At 38.4% G+C, this 22891-nt stretch overlaps 1 protein-coding gene across 1 annotated transcript in view; it reads left to right on the top strand.

Annotated features, from left to right (window-relative positions):
* The first annotated feature begins 2054 nt into the window (after positions 1–2054).
* LOC127136457 (uncharacterized) overlaps positions 2055–22891 on the top strand; it is a 51759-nt gene continuing 30922 nt past the window's right edge. Inside the window, exon 1 of the mRNA XM_051063011.1 lies at positions 2055–2504. Within this exon, the coding sequence (XP_050918968.1) occupies positions 2055–2504 (450 nt within the window). The remainder of the gene's footprint in view (positions 2505–22891) is intronic.

Here is a 22891-nt window from a genome sequence, read left to right as displayed (position 1 = left end):
TCACCTTAGAGGGCGCTTTATTACAAAAGTGCCCTCTAAAGTGCGTTGTCTATTCCAGTTGTTCGCTCCTTATTTTTTCGCTTCACTTTAGAGTGCGCTTTTGTAATAAAGCGCCCTCTAAGATGCGCTGTCTATTCCAGTTTTTGGCGTAGTGATTATTGAATATGCGTTTAGTGTCAAGACTCTTATTGATTTGTTGCTTTCTCTTAAAGACACAAAAATTGAACAAGATCAAATCAATGTAATTTTTGAACGCATACCAGAGGACTATAATCCTTTTTGTGATGCATCTCTTTATCTCCTTCTCTTTATGATCTCTTTATGATGTCGAAGCATTGTTATTTGTGCAAGAAGCACATCTACATAAATTTTGTGAAAAAGATAAGCATTTATAATATTTATATAAATCTTGCGCGGAAAAGTTAAGATTTAAAGAATTCTCTGAACAGAAATTGCGATATAAATAGTAGAAAATAAATATTTTTTCTTAAGTTGATCCTTACGAATTGACATTACTAGTGATAGAATGTTTATCTCTTGTGACGATTAACCGTTCGTACATAATCCAAGGAAGGAGCACGGGCATTGAACAAGGAACATCGCCTCTAATCAGTTCATATGAATAGAGTGCCTTCAATTTTAGCACTAGTTGCTATAAATGAAGAGAGAGAGAGAGAGAGAGAGAGAGAGAGAGAGAGGCTAGGGTTTCAAAAACCAAATTTGATCAAGAAAGTAAAACTTTAACATGATGGTTCTATTTATAGATCTATTTTGTGGATTGCAAGCAAAATAAACCCACTAAACACATTGTACCTTACGATATATTGTATTTTACTTAAGTGCATCATATTCTACTGTGTCTCATATTTTACTTAAGTATATTGTAACTTACAGTGTTCCTTATTTCATTTAAGTAAATGATCTTACGATGTTCCAGATTTCACTTAAGTATATTGTATCTTAAAATGTACCACATTTATTTAATCAACGCTAGAGCATTGAAAGACAACATAATTTAATAAATTTAAATTATATATTTTATCCCATCAATCTGTTCTTATGTGTGTGACCCTGTAGATTATCGTGATGTTGGAAATTATATCAAATAACACATTTAATATAATAAAGTGTGAGTAGTATCTAACAACATATCACTTTTACCCAAGTCACAAAAATGTCATATGATTTGACAAAACTTTTCTATGATAATGTTAATGTGTATAGTTACCCTTTTGACCTCATGTTTATATTATGCACAAGGCATAAACTATGTCACCCTTGTCCAGTTCAATTTTGGCCCCTAAGACACTCATGTCCCTCAACATGATTTATGGAGTACTGATCAACCATTTTTATGGTAATCCTGTTACATACAATGTTTGATCAGAAATAAAGTAGTATACTCCACATATAAGGTCCATAATGGTTTCAAGTCGAAGGGTAATATACACCATTATGACCAAGATAATAAAATATAACACTTTCACAACATTCTATGTAGTATTCTCATAGAGGGACAATCAAATATAAATATTACTCCTAATATACATGCCTAGGTGAAGACTTGATAACTCTTTATCCATGATCTATGAGATGTGATTATCAATATATCCACATAATAGTCTAAATACTTTAACGTTATCCAATTTCATAATAAATATTGACTATGGGTACTTTAATAATAGTGTCCTTATGTTTAATGAAATCTCATGATTAATTCAAACTTAATGTTTCATTAAATGGACTAAATATTCTATAGACTTTATTATTTTGGAAAAATAAACATAATAAAGAAATGCCTTATCATTATTATTGTTATTATTATATAATTTGATACAAGTACCAAATTCTAATAAAACTATTGGCCTCTAGGGCTAAAATAAACAATCTCCCACTATCACTCAAGAAGATCATGTATACAACTAATACTCATAGATCTAGTATGACTATCATGCTTCAGCGGTGTAAGAGGAAATATTTGTGCAGATCATTTGGCTCACCAGCCAATCGATGATTATCAATCCATCAGGTTTGACTTCCCTGATGAGGATGTCATGTACTTAAAAGCTAAAGATTATGATGAACTGTTGCCTGAAGAAGGACCAGATCCTGCATCCCGGTGGGGTTTAGTGTTTAATGGAGTTGTTAATGCTTATGGTAACAAAATTAGGGCAATCACTATTACTCATAAGGGTTTTCATATCCCTTTCACTGCAAGATTAGTGTCTGATTGTACGAATAATATGGCAGAATATGAACCTTGTATGATGGGTCTTGAAGATGCCATTGATTTGAGAATTAAAATCCTTGATGTATATGGAGATTCGACCTTGGTGGTTAATCACATTAAAGGAGAATGGGAGACTTATCATCCTGGATTAATTCCTTATAAATATTATGCAAAGAGGTTATTGACTTTCTTCAATAAAATAGAGTTTCGTCATATACCTTGTGAAGAGAATCAAATGGAGGACGCTCTGGCTACTTTGTCTTCTATGTACCAAGTAAATTGTTGGAATGACACGCCTAGTATCACGATTATACACCTTGATAGACCTGCTCATATGTTTGCAATAGAAGAAGTCACAGATGATAAGCCTTGGTATTATGACATTAAATGTTTCCACTATAGTCAGGAGTACCCACTTGGGGCATCCAACAAAGATACGAAGACTTTGAGAAGACTGGTTGGAATTTTTTTTCTGAATGAAGATGTGTTATACAAGAGAAACTTTGACATGGTCTTGCTCAGATGCATGGATAGACACGAAGCAAACATGTTAATGCAAAAAGTTCATGAAAGATCCTTTGGTACTCATGCCAATGGACATGCAATGGCTAAAAAGATGTTAATGGAAGGTTACTATTGGCTGACGATGGAATCTAATTGCTGTAAATATGTGAAGAAATGTCATAAATTTCAAATTTATGTTGATAAGATCCATGTGCCTTCGAAACTTCTCAATGTTATTTCATCTCCATAGCCTTTCTCTATGTAGGGAATCGATATGATTGGTATGATTGAACCCAAAGCTTCGAATGGACATCGTTTCATCCTAGTAGCTATTGATTACTTCACCAAGTGGGTTGAAGCAATATCTTATGCTAATATGACAAAGCAGGTTGTGGTCCGATTTATCAAAAATCAGATTATTTACTGATATGGTGTTCCTAGTAAGATCATTACTGATATTTGGTCGAACTTGAATAATAAGATGATGAAAGAGCTTTGTGACGACTTCAAGATTGAACATCATAAATCTTCTCCTTTCAGATCTAAGATGAATGGGGTTGTTGAAGCTGCAAATAAAAACATTAAGAAGGTCATCCAGAAAATGGTTGTGACGTATAAGGATTGGCATGTGATGCTCCTGTTTGCTTTGCATGGATATTGTGCATTTGTCTGCACTTCAACAGGGGTAACCCCTTTGTCTCTTGTGTATGGCATGGAAGCAATGCTCCCTGTAGAGTTTGAGAACCCATAAATGTGAGTCTTGATGGAAGCAAATTTGTCTGAGGATGAATGGTGTCAGAGAAAGTATGATCAGTTGAATTTGATTGAAGAGAAAAGGAAGACAACTTTGTTTCATGGAAAATTATATCAAAAGAGAATGAAGAAAGTGTTTGACAAGAAGGTTCGAACTCGTGTATTCAGAGAAGTTGACCTTGTGCTCAAGAAGATCTTGTCTTTCAACACTGATTATAGGGGCAAGTGGACTCCTAATTATGAAGGCTTATATGTTGTTAATGAAGGAGAATTGCCATCCAAGGCGCAGCGGAATTTAAAAATTTCTCCATTTAGTGATCCTTACGAATGGGCATGATCAATGATAGAATCGTTACCTCTTGTGGCGATTCAAACCTTTGGTGCAGATCTCTGATAATGATCAAAAACCTTTGATACAGATCCACAGGGCGATCACGAACGTTGAACGATGACAACGTCTCTACTCAGTCCACACGAACGGATTCCTTCAATCGCTGTGCTAGCTGTTATGAATGAAGGCTTTGAGTGAGAGAGAGATACGAAATTCCAACTCTTCAGTTGTGTTTTCTGTCTCAGTGAGTCCTAATGCTTCTACCCAAGGGGTTCTATTTATAGAACCACTTGTGTAGGCTTCAAGCCAAAAAGCCCACTTAAGTGCATTTTGGCCCATATCTCATAATATGCCAAAATCACTTAAGTATTTGGTACCTTACCATATTTCGTATTCTACTTAAGTACACCGTACCTTACGATGTTCCTTAATTATTCTATCTCTCATCAATCCGTCCTTTGTGTGTGACCCTATAGGTTTTCGCGGTGTTGGCAATTATATTAAATCATGCATTTAACATAATAAACAGTGAGCGGTATCTAGCAACACATCACTGCTACCCAAGTCACGAAAATGTCATGTGATCTGACAAAATCTCCTATGATAATAATTATGTGTATAATTACCCCTTTGCCCTTATGTCTATATTGAACATAAGGTATAGACCGTGTCACCCTTGTCCAGTTCAATATTGGGCCCATAGACATTTATCCTGTTACGCAGGATTGGCAAATTCCATCTAGGACACTCATGTCCCTCAGCATGTTTCGTGGAGTACCCATCAACTGTCTTTATGGTTATCCAGTTACGGACAACGTTGGATCAGCAATAAAGCACTCGACTCTACATCTAGGATCCATAGTGGTTTCAGGTCGAAGAGTGGTATACACTATTATCACCATGAGAATAACTTATGACACTTTGCATAACTTTCTATATAGTATTCTCATAGCGGGTCAATCCGGTATAAATATTACTCCTAATATTCATACCTATGTTTAAGACTTGATAACTCTTTATCCATGATCCATGAGATGTGATCATCAGTCTACAAACATAATAGTCTTAATGCTTTAATGTTATCCCACTTCACATTAAAGCTCGACTACGGATACTTTAAGAATAGTGTCCTTATGTTCAATGTGTTCTCATGATTAAGTCACACTTAATACATTAAATGGACTATCTATTCCAGGGACTTTATTAATCAACCATAATAAAGAAAATGCCTTTAAATAATTTGATACAAGTACCAAAAGTATTGGCCTCTAGGGCTTACACCAACAGTTAAGAGAGATTTCTCCGATGGTGCATTAGTTCTTACAATTATGGATGGTGAGGAGCTCCCTCGTCCTGTAAATGATGATGTAGTCAAGAAATACTTCGCCTAGAAAAATAAAAGAACAACTCGCTAAGTTGAAAACCCGAAGGGACGACTTAGGAAAAAATGAGCATCTCGGTGGATTGAAAATCCGAGAGGAAGGTCCAGGCAAAAATTAGAGATATAAACAGAAAGTAATCATCCTGGTTGATTGAATCCGAAAAGGCAATCTAGGCAAAAGTTAAGGATTTTGGCAAGTAACTACATCACGCCAGACTTGATCATTCAAAGCAGCAGTGCCTATCACAGGTTCCTATTCAGTCATCCTCGACCGAAGTTTAGAGCATACTGGAACTCAAAGTTTTTAGGGAGAATAATGGTCATTGTATTTCAATGTAGTCCTTTCCATGTATTTACCATTTTTCCAACTTTGTAATGATCCATGGAGTCATGTCATTTGCAGACTACCATTCTATCAATAAAATTTGGGCCCTTTGCTCATTTGTTCGCTATTCTTATTTTGTTTAAGTTTACGAAATTTCATTTATTTGTGATGATGATTTTTGAAACAAAAATATCGAAACAATAATGTTTTTGAAAATTTACAAAAAAGATATGTATTTTCCTCGACCTGTGAATACAAGAGAGGAATGTTAATGACAATCCTAGGGATGGTAAGATCCTGAAGTATGGTAGTGACTTCCCCAGGCCGGATTTTTCTTGTTGCTGCTTATGGCAATTTCCCCAACATCAGATTGTGAGAATGGTAGAATCCCTAAAGAATCTTTGTCGATAACTCCATCTTATTGAGATTAGCCGAGTATCTAGTTGTACTGTGTTATCAATCTCACACTCTTTGCACTTGTTTTGTCAGTATAAGCATACACATGTGCATATCATCATGCTTATTTGCGGATTTTTCATTTTTCTCGATGCTCCCTCCGCTCTCTGGAACTTTTCTCCCCATAGATTGTGTGTGTCCTCTCTCCAATAGAGTATTGATCTTAAGTAGAAAGAGTTTATCCTTTCTAATTCCCCACCGTGGAAGATTTATGTTTCAACTTTCCCTTCCAATTTATTATCTGGATGGAATCAATCCTCAATTGAGTTTATTATCTCATTGAGTGAAGTTCTCTTTGAACACTTCTCTCGAGTTCATTCATGGGTTGAAATTTTGTCCCCTTTGGATGGTTACCTTCGTTAAATTACCACTCGGCTAATAGTTGGTAATCACTACTTTTGAGCTTATTACCTTTGTTAAGCTATCACTTGGCTGATAGTATGTAATATTTCTCTTACCTTTGGCTGGTTACCTTTGTTAAGTTACCACTCGGCTGGTAGTTGGTAATCATTCCTTTTGAGCTTATTACCTTTATTAAGCTATCACTTGGCTGATAGTAGGTAATATTTCTCTTACCTTTGGTTTGCTACCTTTGTTAAGTTACCACTCGGCTGGTAGTTGGTAATCGTTCCTTTTGACTTTATTACCTTTGTTAAGCTATCACTTTGTTGATAGAAGGTAATATTTCTCTTACCTTTGGCTGGTTACCTTTGTTAATTTACCACTCGGCTAGTAGTTGGTAATCATTCCTTTTGAGCTTATTACCTTTGCTAAGCTTTGACTTGGCTGATAATAGGTAATATTTCTCTTACCTTTGGTTGGTTACCTTTGTTAAGTTACCACTCGGATGGTAGTTGGTAATCATTCCTTTTAACCTTATTACCTTTATTAAGTTATCACTTGGCTGATAATAGGTAATATTTCTCTTACCTCTGGTTGGTTACCTTTGTTAAGCTATCACTTGGTTGGTAGTTGGTAATCATTCCCTTTAGTTTATTACCTTTGTTAAGCTATCACTTGGATGATAGTTAGGTAATATTCATCTCCTATTTGGAGTCAGGGTTTTCCCCTTTTTGACAATTTCTTTTCCCCGATGAGGACTTGCTTTTATAAGTCTTCCCCGTTGGGTCTTTGATATTTAAGTCTCTCCAATCTTGTTGAGACGAAGATTTCAACCTTCATATCTCCATATTGAAGAAACTTAAATATGGGCATCTTTCATACCTAATTTTTAACCCTAAGATCCCACATATCATTTTCATCATTGCACACAAACAAGGTCACATATTGGTCCTTCCCCTATCCATCTTTGGGTTTGCTTCTTGTAGGGATCACCAAGCACCTCTTTTTTTGTTTTGTTTTACCTTTGTGTTTATATGATTAATTGCTTATCTAACCACTAATCAAAATATAAAAAAAATGTCTTGTTTCCCTTAAGTTTATTATGCAAGGTAAGGGCTTTTCAATCAAAAACATCTCATAGTTTTGTGGCTTACTTCTAAAAGAAAGTCAATGGTTCATGTGTTTATTTCCATGCCTTCTTTAACAAGCAACTTCAAGCTTTGAGAAGTTTAATCAAAAGGAAATCAAGGACACCTTATTTTGAGTTCATATGATCACCCATGTGCTTTGAAATACAAGGAAAGTCCAAATGCACAAGCTTGTTCCAAGAGGTTTAACCAAAAGTCAACATTTTGAAATCAAAGTTCCAAGGATCACAACTACTTCAATTCTCAACATTTTTGAATGCTTATTTTTTAATATGACTCTTCTCAACATCCTATAAAACTTCTCTTTATATAACAAAAGCCAATTATGCTTGGAGGATCATTAAAAGTTTGGAAACATTATATGTCATTTGTGGACTTAGTGAAATTTGACCTATTTTTAAGTGACTTTTTCTCAACTTTCAAAGATCATAACGTCTTCAATTTTTTACATATGAGGCTGATTATTTTTGCATAATGTCATTTGTGATTCCCTCTACAAAGTTTCTTCAAGGATCAAGGTCAGAATATGCTTGGAAGGCCATGGAATATGATCAATTTTTCATGCCAAATTCTACATGACATAACTTTGTTGATTAACCCTTAAAATGCATCATTTGGTTGAGTTTTGGTGAGTTTCAAGTCACACTTTTCACACGCTGAGATTAAACTTGTTTTGCATGAATTCTACATCATTTCGCACGTATTTGGATCCAATCACATTCCCTATAAATAAAGGAAGCTATTGCATTCATTTCCAAGCTTTTAAGAGCCAAGAAATCCCTACTGCAACTTGAAATTTTTCCAAAAAATTCAACTATCGTTTTTTAAGTTTCAGCTAGTTTTAATCCAATTTCTTAATTTCATTAGCACCTTCGGCATCCTCTGAAATGTTTATAACAATTCCCAAGCCCTGAGACCTTCTGAAGTGCTCTAACCAGATCAAACTTCATCAACTTCTGATCACCATTTGGACAAGGTAGTTCTGAGGATTATTTAAACTCAAATAAGCTACCATAATGTAGCCCTTCACTCTCTAATGCTTTCCCCTAAATTATCTGGTGTTGATTGATCGTGTTCATCATTTAATTTTATTTTTCGTGGCTTACTCGTTTTTGAAACTTCTTTGAAATTCCCTTTGCTCAATTTACATAAATGAATTTGAAGCATAAGGTTGAATTCAGAATGAGAAGAGGATCACAATGGTGGTGGTCTCGTGTCTTGAATTTACTAAACAATCAAACTCCAGTGAGAGCTCATCAGAGAAGACGATCAAAGTTTTTTTAGGTTGTCTGAGTTTGAAAAGACACGTTGTTAAAACAAAATGTTCTGATTGGTTAGATTTGAATTGGATCCTGTGTTTGGTTTCCAACGCATTCCATCGTGTTCTCTAACATTTGAAGTGTTCGATTTGCCATGTCAATTAATGAGGCGTGATCCAATGCTCTGCGTTTTTTTTTCTTCTGATTTTTATAATTTTAAATTTCGTTTTCTTAAAAAATTCATAGTAATTCCATTTCTTATTCTGGAAAAATTATTATATACTTCGTATTTTATTTCCAACCTTCCATAATTTTCTTGGCCATTTATTTGGTGTTTTGAAGGACTTTATGGATTTTCCATTTTATTCCTATTTTAAAATTCATTTAAAAATACCTTTGATGCATTTTTATTTCATTTAATTTCATTTTATTTTTGTATGACTTTTGTGAACTTCTGTTAGCCTTGGATCATGATGGTTTGGGCTTCAAGTCTCATCAAACTCAATGGATCTTGGGTGTTGATGGGGTGAAAACCCTAATCCACCAAAATGGATGATTTATTTTGATGATGATTGTAATACCCCAAAATTTACCCTTCATTTTTCCTGGAAACATGGGATTATGTTTTACACTTCATTAGCATCATATTAGGTCATACTCATTGCATACTGCATTAGTGACATGGAGATCAGGTTTTGATCGATCACTCCTTAACAGAAGGAGCCCACACAAAGAAATATTGAGAATTGGACTTCATTTTCTAAGTATACAAGTCTCAAGGGTCTCAGGGGGGTCCAAGTATCTTATTATGGTCCTCAGTTCATCATGAAGGATTCAAAGCTATCAGAGTGTTCATCTGGATTTAATCAGAAATTAGGGTTTCATGGCTACCTGCAACAGGAAATGTTTGGTTGGAAGTAGAGGAGCTCATCCATGTCATTATTAGAGAGGCATCTTGGCCTAGGAAGATTCACAATTATCTCAGAAAGATCCATTGGCAATCAGTGCAATCAGTTCCTGATCATTTTGCCCTAAAACTAGGGTTTGGTATAAAATCAGTTTATTTCTGATTCTTTGGGTGAAACTCTTTTCCATGGCCCTCCATATGTACACAAGGGTCTACATACAAAAAATCAGCTCTTTATTTGAGCTAGAAGTGCTTCAATTGATCAATGGAATCGGGAATCAGACAGTTTGGGAAAAGTCAACTGTGGGGACAGAAAAGTCAACTCCTGACATTTTGAGAGTGGAATCTCAAAATCCATGCCTAGGGGATCCTACATGTGAAATTTGATCAAGGTTGGATCATGGATTCATCATTTAATCAGGAATTGGAAAAGTTACTTAATTTGGAAATGGTTGACTTTCCATTTAGGGCAAGTTTTAATGATCGTTGCACTCACTTTAAGCCCATTTTGCATCACGATAAAATCTCCATTTGAAAATTTCTCCAACATGAAAGTTGTTTCTCTTGTTCCAAGCTTTCTAGATACATAAAGTTTACTCCATTTGGATTAGAATTGAGAAAGTTATGCTTAGTCAAAGTGAGACATTTTTTTAGGACACTTAGAAAAATTTCTAAGTACAAAATCTTCGAAATTTATCAAGACTTCTTGGCCAGTTTTCTTGCACTTCAAGGCATTATTTGAAAATACTTTCTTCATAACAATTGTACCTTGCCATGTCCTCTTTCACATCCTTTTGGAATAATCTCATTTGGATCCATGGTTTGAGAGATACATTCATTTAAAGTGGGCACCATGACTTGATTTTCTAGGCAGATTTTGGGCCTGGCTGGCCCAATCAGATTTTCTAAGCATGCTGCACAAACCAATCTTGTTTTTTTTACCTCTTTTGGCCATGAATTGGACATCCATTCACTTAAGTTTGGCCCAAAATAACAACATTTTACACCTCACTTCACACTTTTATTCTTATGGATAAATCACTTATTAAAAAGCCCATGAGAACACCTAATCCACCCTATTTAAGAAGCTGAAACCCTAACCCTAAAGGAGCATTGGAATTTCGTGGTAAGGAGGCAAAGCTTCATCACATATAAGATTCCATTCCACTTCTATTTTCCATTAGGTAATCATCTCTTCCATGGCCATGTTTTGATATATCTGTGCTTGCTTACCATGTTCATCACCATTAATCCTTCCATTATCATATTTCTTTTTCTTATTTAAAATATTTTCTTCGTCCATAAAATTACCCAAAAACTTTTCTTAACGTCTTATTTAATTTTATATAATTTTTATTTTCGTACTTTTTTAATATTAATATTTTATTTTAATTATTTATTCTAACTGGTCCATTTTAACACACTTTTTCCCCTTTGTAAATCCTAACACATAGGTCCATATTGCATGACAACTCTAGAGCAGAGCTTCCCCACTTTTAGACCTTCCGTACGTCTCTGATCTTGTGGCATGTCAGTCCGTTCTATTGCAAAGAGGTATCTGCCTAAGACTCGATTCAGCGAGCTGTGACACCTACTGCTAGGATGTTGAACACACTGCCCACCCTCCTTTGACACAACTGGTGTCCTCTTTTGTAAGTCCATGTTCAGATGGCAATCCTTAAGCCCTTGTTAGCCGAACTACGTTTTGCTTTGATTCTCATTCCAGATGAGATACGTAGGCATAAGACGCGACGTCTTACCGAGCACACTTCTCTTTAACGCATAGGTAACCGAGCTACGAAGACTCTGATTCTCATACTCATATGAGATACGTAGGCAGTGGATGCGACATCCTTGCGAGTCATTTTCTTTTAACCTTCCTTTTAGTAAATAGTACTTTAGATATACCTACATCCTTTAGACTAGAACAATACTTATGAAAAGGGCTCCCTAGGAGTACCTAGGATGTTTTGGGTGCTTAAAATCTTCCCATTGCATAACCAACCCCCTTACCCAGATCTCTGATATTTTTACTAGTTTTTGATTTGATAAAACTTTTAGGTTTTTGTTCGCTTTCTAACCATTCCTTTGGATAAATAGAAGTGCGGTGGCGACTCGACTTGTATGGTTTACCTTGGATTTAGTCAATATCTCTAATGGTAACGAATACCCCGCTACAGGAAAGTGGCGACTCTACTGGGGACATTTGCCTAGTGAGTTTTGCCTACTTTTCATGTTTGTTGTATTGTATTGTATATTATTTTTGTGACATATTTTTGTGCAATTTGGGATTACTGTATTGTATGTAATTATTGAATTGTTTGAATATTAATTCCTTGTATGCTTGGTGATCTTCATGAGATGAGTTCTATACCCGAACTAGAGTGCACTTAGGATAAGAGAATGGCATAGTCTTGTTGACTTGTGTGGAGTTATTCCTTAGCAAGTTGACTTGCAAGCCTATTCACTTGGTGGAGGTTATGTTGGGATCAATAACGTCATACGAGTAGTCGTGGTTAGGCATTACTCTTTCCAATATATGCCTTAGAAGCCAAGGACCTTAGTTTACCACGCCCATCTTTGCCTATTTTTAGGACGTAGTGTGAAGATCGTCCAAGTGTAAGATTTGATACGATTGTTACGCGATACTACACTCATAAGAGTCTCTCTTGAGAATATTTTTGGAATACGAGTAGTCGTTTATCCGATAATATCCGAAAGATGGGATGATGACTATCGGAACCTCTTGTAGAACATGATTGTCAGGTTTAACCATAGTACACTCCCTTTGGGTGGTTCTTAACCAAGACTCCATGCTCGCGACTCGCAACAAACCCTTGATTCGTGGTTGATCCGTTCTTGTGTATCCTTAATATCAATGGAACTTGGGTGTTGATAAGGTGTAAACCATAATCCACCAAAATTGATGATTGATATTAAGGATGACTTGATCCATCCCATGACCTTTGTGTGGTGTGATTTGCTTGATCCTTGAGTGTGATTGTTGCATCCATGCATTCATGGATTCATACACATCCATATCATCAACAATGAGAAAATTTTCAAGGAACTTAAGAGGTCTATTTGCAAATTTTCCGACATGGATAAGCAAAGAAGGAATACGAAGAAGTACAGTTTCAGACAACCCGACTTGAAAGAGTTAAGGAGTTTGACATCCTATGTATTAGATCCCTTGGAATTCAAGGCTCGTCATGGGAAGCTTCTGTCTATTCTGGCTACTCAAGTGGATGAAGGTCTAATGAGTGTGTTGGTGCAGTTCTATGATCCCTTGTACCGTTGTTTCACTTTTCCAGATTTCCATCTTTTGCCCATGCTTGACGAGTATGCCTATCTTGTGGGCATAACTATCCTAGACCAGTTGCCGTTCAGTGGCTTGGAGAGAGTTCCTTCTTCTCAAGAGATTGCTGATCTGTTGCGTATAGATGAATCTATTATTGGTGCTCATATGACTACCAAAGGTGGAATTCAAGGTCTCCCGTCTGATTTCCTCATTGATCAAGCTACTATGTTTGAGAAGGCCATGAGTGCCTTTGAGGCCATATTTGTACTTCTCATCTATGGGCTAGTGTTATTCCCCAACATCGACAAGTTTGTGGATGTGAACGCCATTAGGATTTTCTCTACTCTTAATCCCGTTCCTACTCTGTTGGGTGACACTTATTTCTCTTTGCATATGAGGAATGCAAAGGGCGGTGGCACCATTGTGTGTTGTTTGCCTCTGTTGTACAAGTGGTTTATTTCGCACTTGCCTCAGACGCTCGCCTTCAAGGAGAACAAAGGATGTCTACGGTGGTCCACGTGACTTATGTCTCTCACTAATGATGATATCTTTTGGTACAACCATGTATATGATGGTGTGCATATTATCGACTCTTGTGGTGAATTCTCCAATGTACCTCTTCTTGGTACATGCGGTGGAATTAACTACAACCCTATTTTGGCACGTCGTCGGCTTGGGTTCCCCCTAAAGGATAAACCCAATAACGTTCTGTTAGAGGGTGTGTTCTTTCAGGAGGGTAAAGATCCCCAAGGCTTTAAGGGCAGGATGGTCCGCGCTTGGCGCAAGATCCATAAGAAAGGAAGGAAGGAGCTAGGATCGAAGAACTGTATCGCTTTGGAACCCTATACCTCTTGGGTTAGGAGGAGAGCTTCTGAGTACCTCATGCCTTATGAGTATCCAAGACCCACACCTTTGGTTGTGGTTGGGCCTTCAACCCTCCCTAGCCAAGGAGTAGAGGAGTTGAGAGACGAAAACCATTCGCGTGCTTGGATCCGTGAATGAGAGGAGTTGCTTCAGCAGATCAGAGAGAAGGATGCTTTGATAGAGTTCCTTGAGCACCAGGTTATTGATGATCCTGATGACGCATTGACTTCTCTACTTCCTCAGTCTTCCAAGTTTTGGAAGAGGAAGTATGATCGACTCGCCAAAGAGAAGGCAGATATGGAGGCAGCCTATGAGAGGGAGGTGAAGAGGCTTCGTGCAACTTATCTTCCGGTCTCGAGGGCTTTGGACGATTGCTTCTAGGGATCCATAGGATGTTCATTTTCCTTCTCTCTTGTATTGTATTTGGTTACCAAGACTGTACTTCTTTGGCGTAAAAACATTTCCAAATATTAATTGACGTGATATTTCCATATGTGATAAACGTTTAATATTTCCAAAATTTGCAAATAAGACTCTAAAGTTCCTCTGATATAAAAATTAAATCATAAGCATTGCATGCATCATGTTTATCTATTCCTAGGGGTTTATATCTTCTTCTTGATTCTAGTCGGGGTTTTCTTACACTGTTTATCTAATGTGAGACTGGAATCAAGGGGTAGAATACCCTTTGAAATTGATAAACATGTCATTGCATTTGCATATTCATTAGCATGTCTTGCATAACAGGTACCGCCACAGTGTTCTCATCTTGTTTGGTATTCCATTATTAGGACAGCTGACTCAGGCATTCACCGATACGGTACCCGAAGGAATCAACAGAGAGCAATGGAAGGTTTACAAGCAGAGCTCGCTGAGATGAGGATTCGCATGAATCAGTTCATGGAAGTGGTCCAAGGAGTGGCTTAGGGACAACAGGAGATTAGATTTTTGGTACAGGGGAATCCCCCTACTACTCAACCGGAGGTTATTGCTGATCCTCCCGCTGGAGAGGCTAATGGACCCAATGGACCGGGGCGTATCACAATCCCACATGGCAACCTTGGTCAACAACCCATCCATGATGATCAGGAGGATCAATTACCCCTGCTTTAGGAGGACTTTGGCATGGGCCATGGTATGGACCCTATGTTTCAGAGACTGGAAGAGAGGTTGAAAGCTGTGGAAGGGCAGAAAGCTCTTGGTGTGGATGTTGCTGACTTGGGGCTGGTCCCAGGCGTGAGAGTTCCTCCAAAATTCAAAGTCCCCGTGTTTGATAAGTAGAATGGCAACTTGTGCCCGAAGACTCATGTACAAGCTTACTTCCGCAAGATGATCGCGTATTCTGATGATGAGAAGCTGCTCATGTACTTCTTCCAGGACAACCTAGCTGGGGCATCCTTGGAGTGGTATATGAGGCTGGACAGAGCCCATATTCGCTGCTGGAGAGACTTGGATGAGGCCTTTGTGAAGCAATATCAGTACAATACGGATATGGCACCTGACAGGACTCAGCTCCAGAATCTGTCTCTCAAGAGCAACGAGTGCTTCAAAGAGTATGCTCAACACTTGAGAGAGTTGGCTTCCCGTGTTCAGCCTCCGATGTTGGAAAAAGAGATGGCCAACATGTTTATGAACACACTGCCTGGATCTTATTTGGAGCGTCTGGTGGGTTGCAACGCCTCGAATTTTGCTGATGCGGTCTCTACCGGTGAGAGGGTGGAGAACTACTTGAAGACATGTAAGATCCAAAATGGGGTTGGATCATCTTCGGGGTCAAAGAAGCCGTTCTTAGGAGGACAAAAGAGGAGAGAAGGGGATGCAAATGCCATATCTTCTTATCAGAACAGGGGTAACCGGAGGAATAACTTTCAGAGTCACCATCAACAATCTTATGTTGCAGCAGTGACCATTCCGGCTGCAGCACCAGTGCAACAACAACAACCTCAACGTCAACAAAATCAATACCAACAACAACAGGGTAACAAACCTGCTTATCAACAGAGACAGAGGATGATGGATAGGCGTTTCGACACTCTTTCGATGTCGTATGCCCAGTTGCTTCCCAACCTTCAACATTTGCAACTTGTGCAGTTACACACTTTGGCTCCTCCCGTTGGCAGGCTTCCAGTGGGTTATGACGCCAATGCTAGGTGTAATTTCCACTCTGGGGCACCTGGCCACTCTATTGAGAACTGCAAAGCTTTTAAGCACGTAGTTCAGGACCTTATTGACTCAAAGGCCATTAACTTTGCGTCGGCTCCTAATGTTGTCAACAATCCTATGCCGCAACATGGTAGAGCAAATGTTAACATGGTTGAAGGAGAAGTCAAATTAGTCAAGGAGGTGTTGAAGCTGAAGACTCCGTTGTTAGAAATCAAAGAATACTTGCTAAAGGCAGATGTTTTCCCCGACTGTGAGAGCGGTTGTTTGGGTTGTGTTGCACAGAGTGGGGGTTGTGTGAAGTTGTAGCAGGGTATCCAGGCCTTTCTTGACGATGGTATCCTCCAAGCTGAAGACTTATCTTCCCAAAGGTCTGTGGAAGGGGTTGTTGAGAATGCAGATGTTGATCCTCTTTTTTCTGAAGATGTCGAAGAATTTACAAATGTTGTTCCTACTGATTTTGTAATTCCCAATGATGTAATTAATTTTTCTGATGTTGTTGTTGATATTCCAAACATGGTGTTTGATTCTGATGTACTTGCTAAACTTGATTCCGATGTTTTGGATGTTTGTACCTCAATAAATGAGATTTCTGAGTATGACTGTTGTAACACCCTTCTAAAATACCCCAATAATTAAATAATTCAACAAAATATAAATCAGAGTAGATATGCAATTTAAGGGTGTCACACTTGACACTTCACACCATGTTCCAATTTAACTCGTCATGCTCATTTATTCATCAAAATAAACATTTGCATAATTCGCAGCGGATAGAAGTTAACAACAACATGCAAAACATGTAATCACATTACATGTAAAACGGTTCAACAACCAAAGAAAACAAGGTAAAACATCCTGTCCCGAATGTTACATCTACCAGAGCATGACCCACTAAGGAACTACACTAGACTCCAAGCACTAGCTTCTACTCAATCACTGCACGTTACCTGAAACATAGTTGTAAGGGTGAGTTCCTCAATCGATATAATAAGCATTATAAAATATCATGTAATGCTAAGTAAATGAACACATCTCATCACCCTAATCATATCACACATTCAGTAACGGCAACATCAACTCATACTCATAATCATGCTCAACATAAACATCAAAACACATGCATAATATTGGAACACATCCATTCATATTATACACAATACATACATTATGCAATGAGACTCCATGCATGCGGTACCGACTATTCGTGAACACATAGTTCAACCTCACCGATCAAATCCAGATACGGCTACCAAGCTCACTAGTCCCACTCATTTGAGACCTAGTGACTCACATCACTAATTCCTCACCATGGGAATTAGCTACCACCCCAAGGGCCATGCTATGCACGCTAAATCACCTAGCATGCAAACATCAACAACAATCCACAATAATTCACTCACTAATTCCTCACCATGGGAATTAGCTACCACCATAAAGGCCATATTATGCAAGCTAAATCACTTAGTCATGCAAACATCAACAATCATCCACAATGGACATATGCTCACACTTTAAGCCATAAACAGTCCATTCACAATTGCATATATAATAGATACATCCATAGCATTATGCATACAATCATACATCATCCACATATTTACCACATAACCATATCATGCCACATAATCAATCACCGTATTAGCACGCTCTACTAATACCCCTACCGCTCAAAACAACGGGAAATGATCCCTATTATATCATACGCCAATATAGGCCAAACATCAAACATGCACACCACATTTAAATATAAATTTTTCACTTTTCACACAGTGTTAACCGGTTAACGCCCTGGGTTAACCGGTTAACGCAACACAGAACACGCTTCCTGGCAATTCACAACAGTGTTAACCGGTTAACACCCTGGGTTAACCGGTTAACACAAGACAGACAGCAATATTTCACAATTCATAACAGTGTTAACCGGTTAACACCCTGGGCTAACCGGTTAACGCAAGACAGAAAGTTGTTCCTGCGCTAACACGAAGCAGAATGCAGAATCCTCCGCAATTTCCGCCGTTGGAGGACTTCCGGACCTCCGATTCCAATTCCGTAAAAAGCTACACTTTTGGAAAATCAAGACTCATCCAATTACAGATTCAATTACAGCTTTAACATAACTTATTCATCTCAATTTTTCAGCATTCAACATCCCAATTAGGGTCAAATCAATGGCTTATCACTACCCATTACATGTTAATCCATAATACCCATTAAACGATGATAAACCCCCCTTACCTGAGTTAATCCGGCAATCCTTTAGCTTCAAGCTTTTCCCTTCTTCAACCCTTGCTCTCTTGCTCTTCCTCTTTGCCCTTTTCCACTTTCTGTCGCTTCTCTGGTTTTCACGTGAAAAACCCTTTTTACCAAATGGAACTCTTTATATATATTCCAACTTTATTATTCCAATAATAATAATTCCAAATAATATTCCAATTATTTAATTAAATTAATAAATATACTATTAACTTAAATTAAATAATTATCATATTTTTATCGGGGTGTTACAACTCTCCCCCACTAAAAGAGTTTTCGTCCTCGAAAACATACCTCAAGCGAATAACTCTGGATAAGACTCCTTCATCTGACTCTCAAGTTCCCAAGTCACATTGCCACCTGCTGGTCCTCCCCAAGCTACCTTTACCAAAGCAATCTCTTTACCCCGCAACTGCTTCAACTCTCGATCCTCGATCCTCATAGGTGATGTTTCAACAGTCAGGTTATCTCTCACCTGTACATCATCTACTTGGACCACATGCGACGGATCAGGAATGTACCTCCTCAACTGAGACACATGAAAAACCTCATGCAAATTCGCAAGTGACGGCGGTAAAGCGATACGATAGGCTACCTCCCCTATCCTCTCCAAAATCTGATAAGGACCAATAAATCGAGGTGTCAACTTCTTCGACTTCAAAGCTCGACCAACCCCAGTTATCGGAGTAACACGAAGAAACACATGATCTCCCTCTTGAAACTCAAGTGACATCCTCCTCTTGTCGTGATAACTCTTCTGACGACTCTGAGCAATCCTCATCTTTTCCTGAATCATCTTAATCTTTTCCGTAGTTTGTTGAACAATCTCCGGTCCAACCACAGCACTCTCACCGGACTCATACCAACATAAAGGTGTCCGACATCTCCTACCATACAAAGCTTCAAACGGTGCCATACCAATGCTCGAATGAAAACTGTTGTTGTAGGTAAACTCAATCAAAGGTAAATAACAATCCCAAGCACCTCCCTTTTCCAAAACACAAGCCCTCAAAAGATCCTCCAGTGACTGAATCGTCCTCTCAGTCTGACCATCAGTCTGCGGATGATATGCAGAACTCAATCTCAGCTTAGTTCCCAAAGCCCTCTGCAAACCTTCCCAGAACTTCGATGTAAATCTAGGATCTCTGTCCGAAACAATACTCGACGGAATACCATGCAAACTTACAATTTTCTCAATATACAACTCAGCTAATCTCTCTAACGGATAATCCATTCTGATCGGAATGAAATGAGCCGATTTTGTCAATCTATCAACAATCACCCAAATAGCTTCAAAATTCTTAATTGTCCTCGGTAAACCAGAAACAAAATCCATACTGATACTATCCCACTTCCATTCTGGAATAGCCAACGGTTGCATTAGCCCAGACGGCTTCTGATGCTCAATCTTCGACTTCTGACAAGTCAAACAAGAATAAACAAAACTTGCAATTTCTCTTTTCATTCCCGGCCACCAAAATAACTTTTTCAAATCATGATACATCTTCGTAGCCCCAGGATGAATACTCAGGCCACTACGATGTCCTTCCTCAAGAATACTCTTCTTAAGTTCGGTAACATCCGGAATACACACCCGATTATCAAATTTCAAAACACCATTCTCATCAACTCTGAATTCACCACCTTGACCTTGATTCACTAGAGTCAACTTATCAACCAAAAGCACATCGGATTTCTGACCCTCTCTAATCTCATCCAGAATACCACTCGTTAACTTCAACATTCCCAATTTAACACTATTGTGAGTACTCTCACACACCAAACTCAAGTCTCTAAATTGCTCAATTAAATCCAATTCCTTAACCATTAACATAGACATATGCAATGATTTCCGACTCAATGCATCAGCCACTACGTTTGCTTTACCCGGATGGTAATTCAAACCAAAGTCATAATCCTTCAGAAACTCTAACCATCTCCTCTGTCTCATATTCAACTCTTTCTGATCAAACAAATACTTTAAACTTTCATGGTCACTGAAAACCTCAAATCTTGACCCGTACAAGTAATGCCTCCATAACTTCAGAACAAATACCACAGCTGCCAACTCTAAATCGTGTGTCGGATAGTTCTTCTCATGAACCTTCAGTTGTCTCGAAGCATAAGCTACAACCTGCTTATTCTGCATCAAAACACCACCCAAACCCAACAATGAAGCATCACAGTAAACCTCAAATGGTTCCGACGGACTTGGTAATGTCAGAATAGGAGCAGTAGTTAACCTTCTCTTTAACTTTTGGAAACCTTCTTCACATTTTGAGTCCCAAACAAACGCTTGCCCCTTTCTAGTCAACATCGTCAACGGTAACGCCAACTTAGAAAATCCCTCAATGAATTTCCTATAATAGCCTGCAAGTCCAAGAAAACTCCTTATCTCAGAAACTGACTTCGGAGCTTCCCACTTAGATACCGCTTCTATCTTAGAAGGATCAACAGCAACACCACCTCTTGAAATCACATGACCAAGAAAACTAACCTCTTCTAACCAAAATTCACACTTGGACAGTTTAGAAAATAACTTCTTTTCTCGTAGAACTTCTAAAACCACTCTCAAATGTTCAGCATGCTCTTCTTCAGATTTCGAATACACCAAAATATCGTCAATAAACACCACAACAAACTTGTCTAGATACGGATGGAAAATCCTATTCATGTACTCCATAAATACTCCAGGCGCATTAGTCACACCAAAAGGCATTACAGAATACTCATAATGTCCATACCTTGTTCTGAAAGCAGTCTTCTGAATATCCTCAGTTTTCACACGTATCTGATGATACCCCGATCTCAAATCTATTTTGCTGAACACACTCGCACCAACCAACTGATCCATCAAATCATCAATCCTCAGCAAAGGATACCGATTCTTGATCGTCACTTTATTCAGTTGCCTGTAGTCCACACACAACCTCATAGTACCTTCTTTCTTCTTAACCAATAACACTGGTGCACCCCACGGTGACACACTCGGACGAATAAATTTCTTATCCAACAGATCTTCCAGCTGACTCTTCAATTCAGTCAACTCAACAACAGACATACGGTACGGAGCCATCGACATTGGCCTAGTACCAGGTACTAAATCAATCGAGAACTCAACTTCACGCTCTGGCGGTAATTCATTCACTTCTTCAGGAAACACATCAGGAAAATCACACACCACGGCTAGATCGCAAATCACCAGTTTATCTTTAGCCTCCAAAGTCGCTAACAGCATAAACAACTTTGCCCCATCTGCTACTGCCTCATTCATAGGGAGTGTAATACTTCGACAGCTCTGTGAACTTAGCAGCATACTCAGTAACAGACCGGTTGCCCTGCTTCAATTCTAAGAACTCTATCTCTTTCTTTCCTCTGACATCCTCCGGAAAGTACTTCCTCAGGAATCTCTCTCTGAACACCGCCCAAGTGATCTCAGCACTCCCAGCCGCTTCCAACTCAGCGCGGGCAGCAACCCACCAATCATCTGCTTCCTCTGATAGCATATGCGTACCGAACCTGACCTTCTGGTTATCGGCACACTCAGTCACTCGGAAGATCCTCTCGATCTCCTTCAACCACTTCTGAGCACCATCTGGATCGTATGCTCCCTTGAACATTGGAGGATTGTTCTTCTGGAACTCACTCAGTTGACGAGCAGCTCCTAGCCCCACAACATTCGGATTTCCTCCAAGTACTCCAGCTAGCATACCCAGAGCCTCAGCAATCGCAGCATCATCTCTACCTCTTCCAGCCATCTCTATTCTGAGAACCCAACAAGCTAAAACAACAAGTACTGATAGGGTTACACAACACCTATCACATACAGGGAAACAGAATAATTACGACTCGACTCGACCGACTATGCTCTGATACCACTAATGTAACACCCTTCTAAAATACCCCAATAATTAAATAATTCAACAAAATATAAATCAGAGTAGATATGCAATTTAAGGGTGTCACACTTGACACTTCACACCATGTTCCAATTTAACTCGTCATGCTCATTTATTCATCAAAATAAACATTTGCATAATTCGCAGCGGATAGAAATTAACAACAACATGCAAAACATGTAATCACATTACATGTAAAACGGTTCAACAACCAAAGAAAACAAGGTAAAACATCCCGTCCCGAATGTTACATCTACCAGAGCATGACCCACTAAGGAACTACACTAGACTCCAAGCACTAGCTTCTACTCAATCACTGCATGTTACCTGAAACATAGTTGTAAGGGTGAGTTCCTCAATCGATATAATAAGCATTATAAAATATCATGTAATGCTAAGTAAATGAACACATCTCATCACCCTAATCATATCACACATTCAGTAACGGCAACATCAACTCATACTCATAATCATGCTCAACATAAACATCAAAACACACGCATAATATTGGAACACATCCATTCATATTATACACAATACATACATTATGCAATGAGACTCCATGCATGCGGTACCGACTATTCGTGAACACATAGTTCAACCTCACCGATCAAATCCAGATACGGCTACCAAGCTCACTAGTCCCACTCATTTGAGACCTAGTGACTCACATCACTAATTCCTCACCATGGGAATTAGCTACCACCCCAAGGGCCATGCTATGCACGCTAAATCACCTAGCATGCAAACATCAACAACAATCCACAATAATTCA

This window comes from Lathyrus oleraceus, chromosome 4, assembly GCF_024323335.1.
Source record: "Lathyrus oleraceus cultivar Zhongwan6 chromosome 4, CAAS_Psat_ZW6_1.0, whole genome shotgun sequence".
Classification (NCBI taxonomy): Eukaryota; Viridiplantae; Streptophyta; class Magnoliopsida; order Fabales; family Fabaceae; genus Lathyrus; species Lathyrus oleraceus.
This window is presented reverse-complemented; position numbering and strand designations above follow the sequence as displayed.